Source organism: Sminthopsis crassicaudata, chromosome 6, assembly GCF_048593235.1.
Source record: "Sminthopsis crassicaudata isolate SCR6 chromosome 6, ASM4859323v1, whole genome shotgun sequence".
Classification (NCBI taxonomy): Eukaryota; Metazoa; Chordata; class Mammalia; order Dasyuromorphia; family Dasyuridae; genus Sminthopsis; species Sminthopsis crassicaudata.
The window spans coordinates 53,225,402-53,243,044 of record NC_133622.1 but is presented as its reverse complement, the minus strand read 5'-3'; the positions used below and the strand labels follow the sequence as shown (position 1 = coordinate 53,243,044).

General features: G+C 33.1%; 1 protein-coding gene across 1 annotated transcript in view; it reads left to right on the top strand.

The window, feature by feature from the left end:
* The window catches only part of UBA6 (ubiquitin like modifier activating enzyme 6), a 61,345-nt gene that overhangs the window by 10,094 nt on the left and 33,608 nt on the right, over positions 1–17,643 (top strand). The window contains exons 6-14 of the mRNA XM_074274918.1: positions 319–430; positions 2,896–2,976; positions 4,280–4,402; positions 8,294–8,417; positions 10,786–10,889; positions 13,681–13,743; positions 14,495–14,571; positions 15,087–15,153; positions 15,970–16,113. Of these exons, the coding sequence (XP_074131019.1) occupies positions 319–430; positions 2,896–2,976; positions 4,280–4,402; positions 8,294–8,417; positions 10,786–10,889; positions 13,681–13,743; positions 14,495–14,571; positions 15,087–15,153; positions 15,970–16,113 (895 nt within the window). The remainder of the gene's footprint in view (positions 1–318; positions 431–2,895; positions 2,977–4,279; positions 4,403–8,293; positions 8,418–10,785; positions 10,890–13,680; positions 13,744–14,494; positions 14,572–15,086; positions 15,154–15,969; positions 16,114–17,643) is intronic.

Below are 17,643 nucleotides of genomic sequence, written 5' to 3'. Positions count from 1 at the left end.
CACAAGAATGAATAAATTTGAAGGATCAAGGAAACATTTATCATACTCATACTTGTTAGAAAGTCAAAATCCAACTTTGTACAGGGAATTCCCATTTAATTTTAATATTGACCTAAAAATGTCTCACAGAGATATGGGCATGTCCTTTGAGACTGGGTATTTATCAGGTTGTCCTTTTATGCTTTTTAAACATTTTTATTAAGAATTCCCCCAAGGTTTGACATTTCATTGATTCATTGAAGTATTTGGCCACAAGAGTTTATTCTAGTATAAATGCAGCTTATATTCAATGGACAAATTACGTCATTTTAATTTCAGAGCTGAAGCTATTATTCATCATGTTGCAGAGCTAAATCCATATGTCCATGTCACATCATCTTCTGTCCCTTTAGATGAAACAACAGACCTCTCCTTTCTAAAACAGTATCAGGTAGGTGACTTTCAGATAGGCAATTATATTTAATGTTGGTATAATTCAAAGTAGTATTTAAATGGTCATATAGTAAAATCCATTTACTACAAGAATTATAATGGACCAGAAAAAAATTACTTGGAATCATGTTATTTATTGAGGTCAGTAATATTTGAATTTTTAAAAATCAGGATTTTTCTGAATCCTTTAACTCATGTAGTAGTGACATTTTAATTTTTTAAATAACAGTTTCTGAAGCATCTATTTTGAATTTCATCTTATAAGCTACATACACCAGCAATACTAAGGTAAATGTCTAGAAACTTCCTGTGAAGCAATTCCTAAAAGCAAATCATTTTGTTAAATAATCTGTGGTTTGATTTTTTTTTTTTCACTTTGCATTTAAAGATTTTCACCAATACTTTATAGTTTAAAAAAGGGGGGGTGTGGAATCCTTCTATTGATTTACTACACAGAGTAGGTATCCCCAAATTGTATAAGGTCTGTTCTAGGCCCTAGACCAAAAATTTGAAAGCTCATAAGAATATTCCATAATAATGCTTAATTTTTCCTTTATTACATAAAAATTGGGGAAGTAATTTACTATTTAGTTTACTACAGTCTATGCTGTGTGATATTTATCGATCTTCATTTAGAAGATTCTACCCGCAAAAACCAGAATCTTACAATATGTTGTTTACTTTAAATTTTCTGTGAATTGCTCACATTCATTATCACTACTTTGGTTGATAGATAGACAGAGATGATCTGTTTCCTCCCTTCACTTTCCTTTTCAGTTTAAAACTTTTGTGTGTGTGTGAATTTGTGAGAACTGGCCTTTTAAGTGCTTCTATCCCTGGAACAGAGCTATCCCTGTGAATTGAAATCCCATTATCCTCTTCTCGTTTGCCATCTTCTTAATTACCTGCTCACTTCTGAAACCTACTTTTTTCTTCCAAATCCTTTGCCTGTTTTGGTAGCAATCAATCTGTAGGCATTTACCAAGAATCTTCTAGATGCTATATACTGGAGAGACCAAGACCCAGTTCCACAACTCTTGTATTCAAGGAACTTACGGCGTGATCGGGAAATATGTCTGTTTATAAGTGTATGCAAAATATATATCCAGCTTTTTTAGAGAGTCAGTTCTTTCCTTTGTGTGTTCCAAGACTTGTTCCATTTGGGGCCAAGTTCAAAATAAAGGAGATTTATTTTTTAATGTGTTTTTTTTTTTAAGGTTCTACCAATTAATTATGAATTAGGACTTTGAATTTTATGGAAAAGTAGAAGACAGTTTTTTGTTTTTCTCAAGGTTCTTCTAGCCCATGATGAAATAACTAAAGGATATAATATTTGGTTTTACGTTTTTGTAATCTTGTATTTTTGTCTTAGAATACATATATAAAAGTCTGTTGAATAAATATATGCTTATATACAATAGTTGTGTGTTTGTGTGCACATGCTTAAAAACCTTTCTCTTCCCCTAAATTTTTAATATTATTTCCCTTCTTGTATGTTACCGAACTCTCTATGCCTTCTTCCTCCATAGATAATGTATAAGTTGTCTCCCATGACTGGAAAATGCCCCTTCCTTCTGATTTCTTAGAATCCTCATCCTCCCCTCAAGGCTCAAGACAAGTGACACTTCAATGAAACTTTATCTCATTCCCTCAATTAGAATTTTCCTAGATTTTTGTCTGTCACCCCCGTACCTTGTAATCTGTTTATCCACATGCTGTGCTGCCTTGTACAATACAAGTTCCTTGAGAACTATTTTTCTTATATTCCTAGCACCTTGTCCATAGTAGATGCTTAATAAATACATGGTTAGTGAAATTTAATAATTCATCTTTACCTAAGGATCTGTTCCTAGGTAAGAAAATGTCTTTGAGGTCAAGTACAGATCCTTTGTAATAAATATGTAAAGTATTAGTGCTGTTGTTTACATGTTAATTGTTTTCAAATGTGATTAGTTTATGTCAGTGGGTAATAACTTCACAAAACTAAAGTGAAAACCAGGGACCCCTTAATAGTTCTTAATAGGTAGTATAAAGTACACTATATTTATAAAAGTAGAATTGATATGTTGGAATCATTAATAGTAGATTTTGTTCTGAAAGTGCAGGTTAGACAATAAGATTGTTCCCATAGGGAAAAGTTGGGTGTAAGTAATTTGTTGTAGATGAAAGAACACTAAATTAGGAAAACCAAAGTTCTAGCCAAGAGTGTATGGACTTGGGAAAGTTCACATATTGGAGATTTATTTGTTTTTTAATCTTGAAAATTAGTATACCAGGTTGGTATTTCTGTTTGATATGGTGACTTTAGAAAGGGTAGAATGAAACAATTTTTCCAAAATGTATTTTCAGATTATAAATACATGAGGGTACATAAAATCAGAAATGGCAAGCTTATAGAGAAATGTTGCTTAAGGAATTATAGTAAATTTTCTAGCATTTAATCTCATGTTACTTCCTCAACAGTGTATAGTATTGACCGAAATCAGGCTTCCATTGCAGAAGAAGATCAATGATTTTTGCCGCGCACAGCATCCCCCTATTAAGGTAATATTAAACAATTTAAATGTGTATAGTCAGAGGCACAAAAAGACATTGCTACATTGAAATCTTTGGGTATTCATTTATTTGTGTAAGAAATTAATAACAGGAAGACCAAATGTAAAATTTGGTGGGAGAGAGCATTGCTTCTACTCCCATGTTCACTTGTGCTATCATAAAAATAAGGAGCTTTGATTTATAATCAGTTGCTGGAACTCTTAAATTGTTAATTTTGGAAATGTGGAAGATAGAGAGATAATAAAGGATGATTTTCTGACCTCAAACATAGAATGATTCTTGGGAGTGTTTTTCCTATAATTAAACATATTATGTGATTTTCCTTCCATTTATTGTTGCAAAATAATGAGTCTAGCTAAGAAATTGTGTTTTACCAAACTTTAAGTTGTACTTAATAGGAGTCAGTATTTAAATTCTGTATAGGCAATTTTTTTTTTCAACATACTGCATTTGAACAATGAAGATTGAACATGAGTATAAAACGTTATTTCCTGAAAATTGTACATTTCTTTGACTTAGCATTATACAGTTCTGTAATGTACTTTTTTATTTGGTCATATTCCATCTTGGAAAATATTTATTCATATTCTTGTTTTCTCCCCTCACCTTAATTTTTTTAGTATATTTTAAGGGATAAGAGTTTTTTTTTTTATATCAGAGACTATTCCACATAGATTTTGTTTACGAAGTTTTCATGAAAATAGTAATCAGTAATAAAGAGCAATACAAAAATAACGTGGATGTTTATTATGGCCTCAGACACTGGCTGTGAGACTATGGGCAAGTTTCCGTTGGCCTCAGTTTTCTCATGTGTAAAATGAGGATAAAAATAGTACTTGCCTCACATAGTTGTTGTGAATGTAAACTGAGATAATTATAAAGCATTTGGCACAGTGTCCAGCACATTGTGAGTGCTATTTAAATGTTAGTTATAACAATAATTCTTGTTGTTATTCTTATCATCCCACTTCTACTTATATTCCATTGTCAGCTTTATTGTGACCTATTTTTGCCTCTTGTCTTCAAACTTATCTCTTTTTGGATACATAGCTGTCCTGTTTTCTATCCACTTGACTCAGTAGAGTTAAAGTGGAAGTGACAGGATATCATGAAAAAAAGAATCTTATGTTATGTATGAGATATATGAGCCATGCTTCTCTAATAGCAAATGTAAGACAAATTTTGAATTATTACCTTGCAAATTTGAGGTAGATTCATGTTACTAATAGAAGATAATAGTTTCTTACAAAATTTTAGTTTTTTTTTTTAAAATTTATGTTTTATTTTATAGTTCATCAGCGCAGATGTATTTGGAATTTGGTCACGCTTGTTTTGTGATTTTGGTGAAGAATTTGAAGTGCTAGATACGTCAGGAGAAGAACCAAAAGAAATCTTCATTTCAAACATAACACAAGTAAGAGATTGAATTTCAAATTTAATAAGTATTTCCTATAATAATTTTTAAGTACTTTTAAATTTAACACCTTTATCATTTTCAATTTGATAGTGATAGATAAAGGATATTAGAATTATTTAACTGTAATATTGCATTCAATCTCCTGCAGAAGTTTTACTTGGAAACCTGGTAACATGGGGGTGAGTTTCCCTGATACATGAAGACTTATATTGAAACACCTCAAAGCTCTGAGCATGGACGTGGCTACAGGGGGTATAGCTGTCATCATAGGACAAACCTAGCCTAAGTTTGCTGGAGAGACTCTCCACCAGAAGGTTGAACTAAGTGATGTTTTTATTAGCCACAACTATTTATAAGGCTAATCTATTATGTGTAGAGGGTTTGCAATCTGAAGTAGTAGAGGTTGTATGTATACCACTAAAACCACAGATTCTTGGAAATTCATCAGATTTCTTTATGAAGAGCTCCCTTATAAGTTAGCCTAGCTAATAAAATTAAAACTCTTTTCCCTCTTTTTTTTTTTTTTTTTTTTTTTTTTTGAGGGGGAAGGGGGTAATCAGACACTACCTTGTTTTTGCCAAACTGGAATACTTCCTTGAATAAACCTTGTTCTTTTCTGCTTCTATATTCTCTATATATATTCTATATTCACGCTGATCCTATAGGTCTTATATACTTTTAGTTTCTTTCTCTTAACCCTGTTGAATTTTACTCATCTTTAAAAGCCCATCTGAAATATTACCTTCTTTATGAAGGTTTAACTTTCCCCTTCCAGTTCCACATAACGTTTGTTTTATACTTTTCTAATGCATATAGGTATTACTGTATTATTAGAGGTATCTGTAGAGTTTCAAAGTTTGTGCTCCTTAAGTACAAACTCCTTGAGTTGCAAAATAAGTAACAAATAAATAAGAAATAGAGCTTTCATAATTGAATCTAGCTAAGAAACTGTTTTACCCAATTGTTTTAAGTTGTATTTAATAGCAGTAATTGTTTTAATTCTGTAGAGGCAATTATTATTATTATTTTAACAAACTGCCTTTGAATAATGAAGATTGACAGTTCATTGAACATGAGTTTAAACTATCTTATGTCCAAGTTTCACATCGATTTCAATAGGAGACTATTCTGGTAAATCGAAAATGGCGATCTAAATTTACCTGCAATGTCATTTTGTTCTCTGCATGCCATCACTGTGTTCTTTGCCCATTTTTTAATGTGGAATTTAGTCTGACCTTCATTACATATGACATTAAATGATGATTCTAAGTTTACTGTCAGAAATAGAGAAATCAGAAAGAGAAAGGATTTCAGAAATGACTTTTGTCAAGCACTCTTATTTTAAAAAGGAGGAAATAAAACAGAATAAAGTACAATAAAATAGAATAAAATCCTCAAGTTGGAAGTGACCTCAGTAGCTATCTGGTCTACAAATATCCAAAATCTATTCTGTTAATAACAGTTAAATTGTGGTCATTCAGCTTTTGATTGAAGATCTCTAGTGAGGGAAAGCCCACTCTTGAGACAATGGATTCCACTTTTGGGCAACTATAATTGTCAGGGCACCTTTTTCTTCACATTATGTCTAAATGTGTTTCTTTGTAATTTTCATTTATTATTTCTGAACCTGCCCTGTGGAACTTAACAGAACAAATCTAATCCTTCCACATGATGTCCCTTTAAATGTTTGAAGACTGCTGTCAGACCTCCAAGACCTGAGACTTCTTCTCCAGGCTGACCATTTCTAGATCCTTCAAGTAATCCTCATTATGATGTGGAGCCATAAGTCTACATTATCCTGCTTACATTATCTTTTCTCTCTGTCCTCTAACTTATCGGGATCTCTAAACTGAGGTACCCAAAATTGGATATTATATTCCAGTTGTGATTTGACTAGGGCATAATACAAAAAGAAACATCATCTTTACTCCTGGAACCTATATCTTTCTTTATGCAGTCCAAGATAACATTAGCTTTTATTTTGTTGCCACATTATACTGCTGCCATCAATTCTTTTTGAGACATGCTTCTGTCCAATCTGCTTCCTTCACTCTATACTTAACAAAGTGTTTGTTTGTTTGTTTTTCCCAATCTGAACACTTTACAGCTGTCTCTTTTTTAATATAATATTATTTAAATATGAGCCCCGTGTTCTTAAAAATGTCAGGATTGGTGGGGGGAGGGGGGCACTCTTTTCTTATTCATATCTGGTGTGTTAACCTATTTTTACAGTTTTTAATTCATAAACTCTGATCATTCCTGATAGTATTATCAGCCTGATGCAGGTCCTTGTCTCATCCCTGGACTATTGCAGAAGCTTGCTTGTGGCCTCTGTGTCATAAGACTCTTCTCATTTGAGTCCAAAGTTAGGAATAGCCTCTTTATTGTCCATTCTCTATTCTACATACCATACATACTTACTGGGCTCCCTATTCATCTCCTAAGATCAAATCAGAAATTCTGTGGTGGTTGTTCAAAGTCCTATTCACAACTATTCCTTCCAACAACCTTTCCAGTCTGCTTATCCCTTCAATATACACCCCATCCTCCTCTTCAATTCAGTAATAGTGGCCATTTTGATGTTCCTCACACAACTCCATCTCCCAACTCTTGTGTTTTTTCACTAACTATGTTCCATGCCTGGAATTCTCTTCCTTCTCACTTATAGTCTTTTCTACAGGAAGCCTTTCCTGATTTGCCTTAATCCTCGTCCTTTCCCCTAGTTGATTATTTCCAGTTTATTGTGTATATAGTTTGTCTTTTTAAAATCTAAGTTGATTGGTAAGTTCTCTTTGAATATATTCTTGGAGAAACTCATTTTCTTCCTCTTGAGAATTATTATTTAAATTTTTGTATGTTTAGAATTTTATTTTGAGAGTGTCTCATTCTTCCTAGACTGATTTCTTCTGTAGAATTTTAGACAAGGGATCCTTCCTATCATTCTTATCTACCTTTTTACATATAACAAGCCTTTGAAATCATATTTACTAAATTCCCTGACTTGTGTCCAATATTCCTCTTTTATCTGTCACAAGTTCTAGAAGGGAGTGGTAACTTCAACTCAAGATTCCCATCATTTTCACCTGCCTATTAATATAAATTAGATTCTGTATAGAAGCTCCCCTTATTGGCTTTTCTAGTTTTTGAATGACTTTCCATAATTTTTTTTAATTTCTCAAACTTTCCTAAGTTGCTTATTTCAGTTTTAATTCGTCCCAAAGTTAGAATATCATTTTATTATCCAACATACAACAAATTTCCCTTCTTTAATTTGGTCTTTGGTAGATTTCAGTGGTAAAAAGAGCAAAATAGGATTTTTTTTTAAATGATTCTAATAAACAAATAAATACTTTTTGTTACATTTTTTTTTCAATACTATCATCTGTATAACCTTTCCCCCAATGATTTATTTCATCCAGTAACCTTTAACTTATCTGTGAAGTTTTATAGTCCAGTTTGAGAAACTGAACACCAAAGTTATATATGTTAACTAGAACCTGATTAAAGTATAAAGGGGTTTATAGCTTCCTGTCACTCCAGTTATATGCTTGTAAATACATCCATGTACAATAAATGTTTTTTCTTATCCTGTTTTTAAGTGTGGGGGGGGGGATTTTTAAGCATATTTCTTAAAGGTTTGTGCTTCATCATGATATCACATCTTTCTCTTTTTTCTTAGTTGGTTTTTCACTAACCTGTCAGTTGTTTATTTATTGCTTTGTAAACTTCAAGTAAAATTCTCTAGATCCTTTTTCCCCCTCTTGATTTTTATTGTATTGGCTATTGAATGAATTTTAAATGATGAGGCAAAAATTTTGAATAAAGATAATTGACTGGGCTTTGAAAGTTTTTCTTTCTTCATTAATCTTCTGGCTAATTTACTTTCAGGCAAATCCTGGAATTGTAACTTGTCTTGAAAATAATCCACACAGACTTGAGACAGGAAATTTTGTAACATTTCGAGAAATAAATGGCATGACAGGATTAAATGGATTCACAAAACAAATAACTGGTAAGCTGATGGCATGTGTTCTAAATATTCAAATTGGATCTTTGATCTCAATTATATAGGTTCTGATACCTTCCTGTGGTAGAAATTGCAATTCATTTGTTCACCTTCTCATCCTTTGCAAATCATGTCAATGTACTAATAAATCTTCCATAAGTGTTCCATCTGATATGATGAGAACCTTATTTTCCAGATATCAATGAAATACAGGCTATCTATCAGTTATCTTTTGTTTTCACACAGGTTTGAATCATTTCCTTTTCACAGAATGTCCTTTAAACAATTTGTCTATAAGTTGTTGCTAACATGCTATAGCATATTCTGGCCTGCTATCTCCTTCACTTGCCCTTGCAGTGAACCACAGCTTGATTCCTTAAAGCTTCTGGTACAGCTCTGCAGCATCATTAGGAGAATATCATTGTGATAAAATGGATCTTTGTTTCAAGGAATTACTTGGGGACATTAAAAGCAGTACATGATGTCCTAAATGTGTAGTCAGTATGAAACAAGATTTAAAGCTCATCAGAGTTATTTGCCATTTTTATGGAGTATGTCTGGCACAGAATCCAAATTGAAGAAAGAACTCCTGATAGATAATGAGGTTTTTTAGATGCTCCTGTTTGCAGTGGCATTATGCTGACTATTATAGAATATTGCAAAACCTTATCAAATATTTCATCATTAGTCAAAAGAACTTATCCTGATTTTCCCAGAGAAAAAACTGAGATGGAAAAATGTTATGGGCTAGAACTCTGAACTTGAAACAAGAATTCTTACAAGGTATTAAGTCAGTGGAATTGATAAGACAATGGTTTTCTAGTTTAGCATGGTGCTTAATAGTTCTCTAGTTCATTACATGTACTTAGTACTTAATATAGTTCTACTAGATTCACACCTATGATAATGTAATTATAAGAGAGCATATAAGCTTGGACAAACTCAGCCAGAGTCAGAGCCAGAGAAGACAAAGGACTGGAGTGGGAGCTCAAGCTCTTGGAGCCAAGGAGAAAGATTCATTCCATCTTCTGTCAGGCTTTCCTGGGAACTGAGAGACAGATTCATTCACTTCATCTCACAGCACTGTGGCTAGTCTGGCCTTGCCTTCTGCACTTCCCCCACTGAGACCAAGGCTTATCAGAGCCAATGACAGACTCAGAAGGGCTCAGAGAGAGACTCAGATGGCACCCAGAGATACATTCATTCCATCTTCTGTCACTCCTGGTGGCTAGCCTCCTGCACTTCCTCCACTGAAACCAAGGCCAATCTGAAAGGCTCTCCAGAAAGCTACCCAGCCCCTGGCAAGGAAACTAGATTGTGAAGGAGATAATAAAGGATTTGGACTTTAACACTTGGCTATTCTTGTGGTGATTGCACTGCTGAAAAGAAGGCTGCTCCAAGATCTCCAGAAAACCAAACAAAGAACACTACAGAAAAATGTTTATTCAGGCTATGCTCTATGGTAGATTGATTGAAAGGTCCTGTTTGTTAAGAAGAACAACTTAACATCTTGAGATGTAAGTGTGACTTAATGGGGAAACTTCCTGTACTTGGAAAGAAGAATGACCTCCAATTCTCATCTATATCTTGAAATTATTATATCTGTGACCAGGGACAATTAAGTTACTTAAAACTCTTTGAGCTTCAGTGTCCTCATCAGAAAGCTGTAAATTAATGGCTCTAATTGCGTAGATTAAATAAAATAACATATAGAATGCTTTTAAAACTTATTTAATTATTTTATGTTGCTATTATTGGTTGTAAATGGATTCACACCAAAAAACCTAGTAAGCGAGATTTGAGAGCCAACTTAACATAACAGAAAGAATACTGGATTTATAGGTTTTGAGTTTCTTCTCTAAACAAGTTGTGTGACAAGTCACTTTAGCCTCTCAGCTTCTGTTCATTGATATACATTGATATATAACAGGGGATATACTTGCACTCTTAGGTACCTGTGAAAAAAAGCCCTTTATAAATCTTAAAGCCTGATGTCTATACAAGATCATATCTAATTACTAGCAAACCAATAATTCAGTTTATCTACTTAAATTTTTCATTCATAGGTACCTTAGAGAATTAAAATAATTATACAAACATGTTAGTTTTCTTTCTTTGAAAGAAAGAAAATTTTAGGAACATAATCTGTATTTTGACTTTAAATATAATTGTTTTGAATTAATATAGCCTTATATGTTATTGTCATTATAGAACCTAGAGGATAATTGTTTAAAATAGACCATAGTTCAAAATTCAAAATCTGGTTGGATGCTTGACTTAAAGAAAAAATAAAATGTAGGGGGAAATAGTCATGCCATATGAATCCAGTTTAGGGTATAATGGTTTCTGTATTTTCTTTTTTTTTCCCCCCCAGTGGTATCACCATTTTCTTTCAGTATTGGTGATACTACAGAAATGGAGCCATACTTACATGGAGGTATAGCTGTTCAAGTTAAGACATCTCAAACATTTCATTTTGTAAGTATTTTATTTTGTTGCATACATATTCATATTGAGCGACTAACAAAATACCTCATGAACAAATAGAAAGTAATAATAATAATCTTCTATTATTAGCCAACTAATTAGAGCTTCAACTAGGATTCAGTTTTGTTTGTTTTGCCATTCTACACCATGGAGAAGGAAGTAAATTTTAAGAAAATCATTTCCAGAATTTACTTTTTTTTTTTTTCTTTAAAGAACTTTGCTAATGATATTTTGGAACTTGTTTGAATATAAGTCAACATCTTTCCATCTCTTCTAGTAGTAGAGAATAATTACTATGTAATAGAGAATTAATACTGTGGTCCTGAGTCACTGAAACATTATGAATTGTAAACTAAAGTGCCAGCATAGTATAGTTGAAATTAGCATTAATTAGATTTGGATTAGATTAGATTTGGAATCAAGGACATGACTGTGCTTGCATATCACTTCTGTACCTAGGAACAATATACTTAATTCTCACTAAGCTTCAACTTCCTTATTAAGAAATGTGGTTGAGAATATCTCAATTGTCCCACTTCAGTTTCTTGTCCTGTGAAATAATAGTCCTTATATTCTACTTATTATTTTAGGAGTGTGTACTAATGTAATTTTTAAAAGATTTTCAGCTAGTATAAGGTACTTCTCTGAATCACTAGCTTTTTAACCTAAAAAAGAGGTGAACTTGGATGTTTCAAAAAGACCCTTTCAGTACCAAAGTTCTGTGATATGAATAAAAAAAAAAGAAATTGTGTTTGAACACTATTAACCAAAACATTCAGTTGCATTAGATTTTGTTTATTTCCAAGAAATTTAATGAAACACATACCAGATACAATGAAGTAGGAAGGTTCTTGTGCTAGATTCTGTCATTAAGAAAGTTAGCATAGGGAGCAGCAAGGTGGCACAGTGGATAGAGTACCAGCCTTGAATTCAGGAGGACCCAAGTTCAAATCTGGTCTCGGACACTTGACACTTCCTAGCTGTGTGACCCTGGGCAAGTCACTTAATCCCAGCCTCAAAAAAAAAAAGAAAAGAAAAAAGAAAGTTAGCATAGCTTGAACATTTATTTATTTATTTATTTTTTTTTTTGTTAAGTAACAAGTAATATTATGCATTTCAGTTAAATTTATCCATAAGTTTAATGGGAGTATTTGAAATGTTTTCTTCAGTTTTACAAAAGAATAATATAGGGAATGTATGTTTTGGAGAATAGAATAGTGGTCTTCTGGTAGAATTTATATGAATCTGTTGTGTCTAAAGAGAATATATTAATAACTCCATTGAGATGAAGAAGAGTACATGTTTTGGGAATTTGGGGAGGGGTTGTTAGTTTGGCATGAGAAAAATATTCCAACCTATAAGATATATACTGGGCTATCACTTGAGCTACACTGAAAAAGAAAAACAGAAAAATTCTTCTGAGAGATGGATTTGAGAAGAGTAATATATTTCAGGTCTCCAAGAACGCTGATGTGAGTGCATGTCATCTTGCATCCCAAATTGTCTGAAAAGACGTTACATAAGTATATTTGAAAAGATAAGCTGGAACCATGTTGTAGAGAGCCTTAAGTGCCAAGCTGAGGAGAATTGTATCCTAGAAACCAAAGAGATCTCTTGAGGACTAAAAGGACAGAAGTAATAGTGTCAGACCCACATCTAGGGTTTGACATTTGTGTGGAGGATCTATTTGAGATTGGAAAGACTGTAAGCAAGGAGGCCGAGCAGTCTATTTCAGTTGTCGAGACTCAGACAAAGGTTAATGAAGGTCTGAATAAGATTTTGCAAGGTGGTATGGAAGTAGAATTAGCAAGATTTGACAAATGATCAGATAAATGTAGTGAGAGGAGGAAGAGTTTAGAATAGCTAAAAAGTAATAAATCTGGGCAATTGGAATAAATTAAATGTATGTTTTCAATTTTACTATGTTGCTCTTTTATTCCTGTTTGTTAATGAGTAAGTTTATAATATAGATTATTTTTTTAAAAGACTGGTTATGGCCTCAGTCAGAATCATTGAGTGGTTGAGTCATCAACATGTAACATAATTTTATTGTGTACATGTTAGGTTTGAAGTGCTGATAGCATAAGTAGGTAGGTAGGTTCATCAGGCAGTTGGCAGTGAGGAATGAGGAATTCAAGAGAGAATAAGGCCAGGCTAGTAAACGTCATAGTCATCTGGATAGAAATATTAACATGAGTGAAGGGAGAGAAAGTGAAAAGAGAAGAGGAGAAAAGAACATTTGGAGCAGAAATGGGAAGGGTTGATATTTTATTTTGGTGATATTTTATTTTGGTGATATTTTTTGCCAACTATCTCAATTTCTTTCAGCAATAATCTTCTTTCAAATCCCTAGAAAAATGAACACAATAATGAAAGATTTTGTTGTTGTTGTTGTTGTTGTATCAGTCTATTATTTCATTATTATAGAAAATTCCCAAAATTTCCTTTTCTAAAGTATATGGACAGTAATATCAATCTTAGAGGTTGCTTTCAGCACTCAGAAAATTGTCTTGAATCACTTAGCCAGAAGATGTTAGTGGCTTGATTTGAACCCTTTCTTATTCCAAAACTGGCCCTTTTATGTACTCTTCTCCCCATTCTGTCATTGATTTATATAGAAATTGTTTCTCAGAATAGATAGAATATTTCCCCTTTTTTTGTATGCCATTGTCATGAATTTTTCTGAAACTTTTCTTACTGATATCAGTTACCTGATTTTTAATCATATGCTTTTGTAGAACTTAAGTACTTTATTATTTTCTCTTTTTCCCCCCTTTGTTAGGAATGCCTGGAGAAGCAAATAAAACATCCAACATGCCTTATTGCTGATTTTAGCAAACCTGAGGTAGGTAATACTTTAGGGAGAGTGTGTCTGTTTTAAAGTAGAATATACCTCTATTTTTATGCAAATGCTATATTATCCCAAGAAATTCTTACGTAGTTCTATTTAATATTTTCCCAGCAAAATCTTGGCTTTATATGCAAATTGGGCTTTCAGTAAATGTAGTTGTATTGGTAATCACATTTTCTTTTTAAAATTCAATTACATGAAATAAGTTTAGGAGATTTTTCAAACTCACTTTTAAATTCTGTGAAATATATACATAATTTCTCTTCATAATATGACACTTAGGTGCTTAGTAAATTCTTGGTATAATTTTATTGATTCAAATATATAGCTTTTATTAAATGTGCAAAGAGTATAAGAAAATATTCTTAAAATTTCTTCAAGGAAAGAATTACAGTTTCAGCTTGTTACATTCTTTGTAACTGAAAACAGAAGATATGGTCTTCTAAAGACCTGTGACCTAAATTTTGGTGGCAAATTGAACTACTACTAATTTGCTGAGTAACCTTGTTAAGACTTCTAATAAAAACAGGGACTTTGACTAAGTGGTCTTAGTGTCCTTTCCAGCTTTGAGTACATTTATCTCTTAGGGAGGCACATTTTCCTCATCTGTAAAAGAGAGGCAAAAACTTTCATGCTTTCTTCTTTCCTAGTCTAACTTTATATAGTAGGTCATTTTTAACATTAAATATTAAGAATAAAAATGTGTATTGATATTGTATTGTGGTTCCCTTTTTCTTCTGAACAGGCACCTCTACAGATCCATGCTGCCATGCTTGCCCTGGACCAATTCCAGGAAAACTACAATCGAAAGCCAAATATTGGGTAATATATTTTGACGGGTGTCTTGGATCTGTTAATTGAAATTTGAATTATTTAACCACCTTACAAGAGAATTATTCTTTTTTTACTTAAAAGGAACAAAGCAATCAGTTCTTTTTTTTTTTTTTTTTTGTATTTACTGATCACTTGGCAATGTACAAGCATTTACAAACCAATTTAAAAAGACATCATCATTCATCCTTGCCTAGTGAATCATTTTTGTAAAACATCCATATATTATGGGTACTGATCAATAAGCCTATATCCCAATGACCATAAAGTTATTATTATCCCCATATGGAAACTTAGGCTTAAGGAAATTAAGGTAGTTACACAGCTAATTAGATATCAGGGCTGGACTTTGAACTGAGGCATCTCTGGATTCCAAGTTCAGTGTGCTTATTCCAACCACACTGCCTCCCCTTTTTATTAGTTTAAATATGAATCTATGTTTAAAGTATTATAAAAAATTTGAAGTGTGTTGATCTTTAATGGTTCTTCTTTGTATTGCATACTAGGTGTCATCAGGATTCTGAAGAATTATTGAAATTAGCAACATCTATAAGTGCAACCTTGCAAGAGAAGGTGAATGTTTTGTAAGCTACTACTTGCAGCCTTTCGATTTAACCAACATTTATTAATTTATTAATTTCTCCCCTTACTAGGAGGGGGATTATTCCTATTAGAATAATACAATATAACTCCATTTAGAAACCAGAGCCCCTTAACTTCTGACTTTTTCTTATCTTTCCAAGCTAATATCATAAAACTGTTTCATGTACTCTGTAATCCAATTAGACTAAAATCCCTAGGATTCCCTGTCTATTGACATTCTACACCAACTCATGCCTCTCACCTGGAATGTTCTTCCTCTTTACCTTCATCTCCCAAGACTTAATCTTAAAAGCAAAGTTCAAATGCTCTCTCCTACAAGAGGCCTTTCCTGTTCCCACTTGTTAATACCGTACTCTCTCCTAAAGTACTTGATGTTTATTTTGTGTACATCTTGTATTTACAGAACGGTGTCCATGTTCTATAACTCCCATATACACTCCCTTCTACTCCCACTAGAATATTAACTTCCTGAGGAGGGACTGTCATTTTTGATTTTGTATCTCTAGTACCTCACTAATAGCACTTTCTACTTAGGTTTTTCATCCTTTTTGATAAGTTGATTAAAAACCTACTGTGTACAAAAGATTTATATTATAAACCACAAGCTTATGTGAATTGTGTTGTGAATTCAGAACTTTTACTGCATCAACAATTTTGAAGTGCATTTATTAGAAAAGTTTGGGGCAGCTTTTTTAGAAGTAGACCCATGATAATATCAGTACAGTTTTAAATGATCTGTCCCATAAAAATATTGTTGTTTGTCTTTTTTTCTGGATTATTTTTCAGCCTGAAGTAGATGTTAACATTGTGAATTGGCTCTCTTGGACTGCTCAAGGCTTCTTAGCTCCACTAGCTGCAGCAGTAGGAGGGGTTGCCAGCCAAGAAGTATTGAAGGCTGTGACGGGAAAATTTTCTCCCTTATGCCAGTGGGTTAGTTTTGTATTTTGGTACTGTTTATATTTTAATAACTTCTGTTGAACGCTGCTATTTTATGAGTTAGTAATTCTTTTTCCATTGTGTTTTTTTTTTTGTTTGTTTGTTTGTTTGTTTGTTTTATCTATTTTATTGATGCTCTTCTTACATTACTATTACTTCTTAGTGGTTTCTTACCTTCCTCTAATAGAACCCTCTTTAGTAACAAGTACAGTCAGATAACAAAAATGAACATACTGGTCATGTCCCTCTCATTCCATATTTATTTTCCACCCATCACCCCTGTGCCTATACAATAGGAGAAAATATGCTATACTATAATCTTCCAGAGTCGTGGTTGGTTGCTGTATTGATCAGAGTTCTGAAATCTTTTTTCCTGAAGTCTCTTTTATTTTCCTTTGCATTAATTCTTCAAATACATTTTTATTGATATTTTCTGTATCTTAACATGTTATATGTATCTTTTTCCTCCCCAAAGTCAGCATAACTAATCAATGCATTGAAGTCTGAAAACATATGTAATGTGTACAGCGGTGGGTCTCTCAGTTTCCTGAAGAGGAGATTGGGAATGTCTTTTCAACATTTCATTTTAGTTCTACTTATCTTTATAATTTTTTTCAGGTACTTCTGATTGTTTGGGTGTGTCATTCTTCCAATTTACATTGTTTTAGTTGCTCTTCATAGTTTTCTGGCTCTGCTTACTTTACTGCATCAGTTCATATAGATCTTTCTTTGTTTCTCTTTAATCATCTCGCATAGCATTTTTGGAGCACAGCAACATTCCACTATATTTATGTACCACAATGTGTTTTAGCACTTTCCCAATTAATGGACAGCTATCTATTGTTTCCAATTCTTAGCTATCACAAAAAGTGCCACTTTTTTTTAAGATGGCCTTATTCTTACTGGCTCTCTTCCTCTCACCCCTTTTAATTCCTTTTTCTCTACTTTTCTTATCTGATTATATATGTCTCTCCTTTTTTTTTTTAGTCGAATAAATTGCCCCTTCTCCTTTTCACCTTGTCCTTTTCATTAGTTTTTAGATCTCATTTTATGGTACCCTTTTCCAAAAAAAAAATTTCTCTTCCTCTCTTCATTATCCATATTCTCTTTCTGTTCACTCTGAATATCCATCTTCTGATTTCTGATCCCTATAATTATCCAGTCTTTCTTTTGTGTTCTCATACTTTCAAAGCCTCCCAGACATCTCTTCTAGGCTCTCCCCCTCTCGGGACTTTCATCTACTGCCTTATCCTATGTTTCCCTTTGCCACTGTATTTCAATAACTGCCAGTTATTGCAGGTGTCAAAGAGGACACTGTCCCACAGTAGGGCCCCTCCCTCTACTACATTCCTTTATTTACCTAGAAATTTCCTCCTTGTGTCCATTGTCTCTCATTCCAGGTTCCAGTTTCTTCCTTCTCCCCCCCAGGGTTCCAACTTCCCTCACCTCCTTTTACAGGACTAAAAAACTTTTTGAGCACCAGATCACCTTCATTTCTCTTCACCCACAGAAGCAATCATCAAT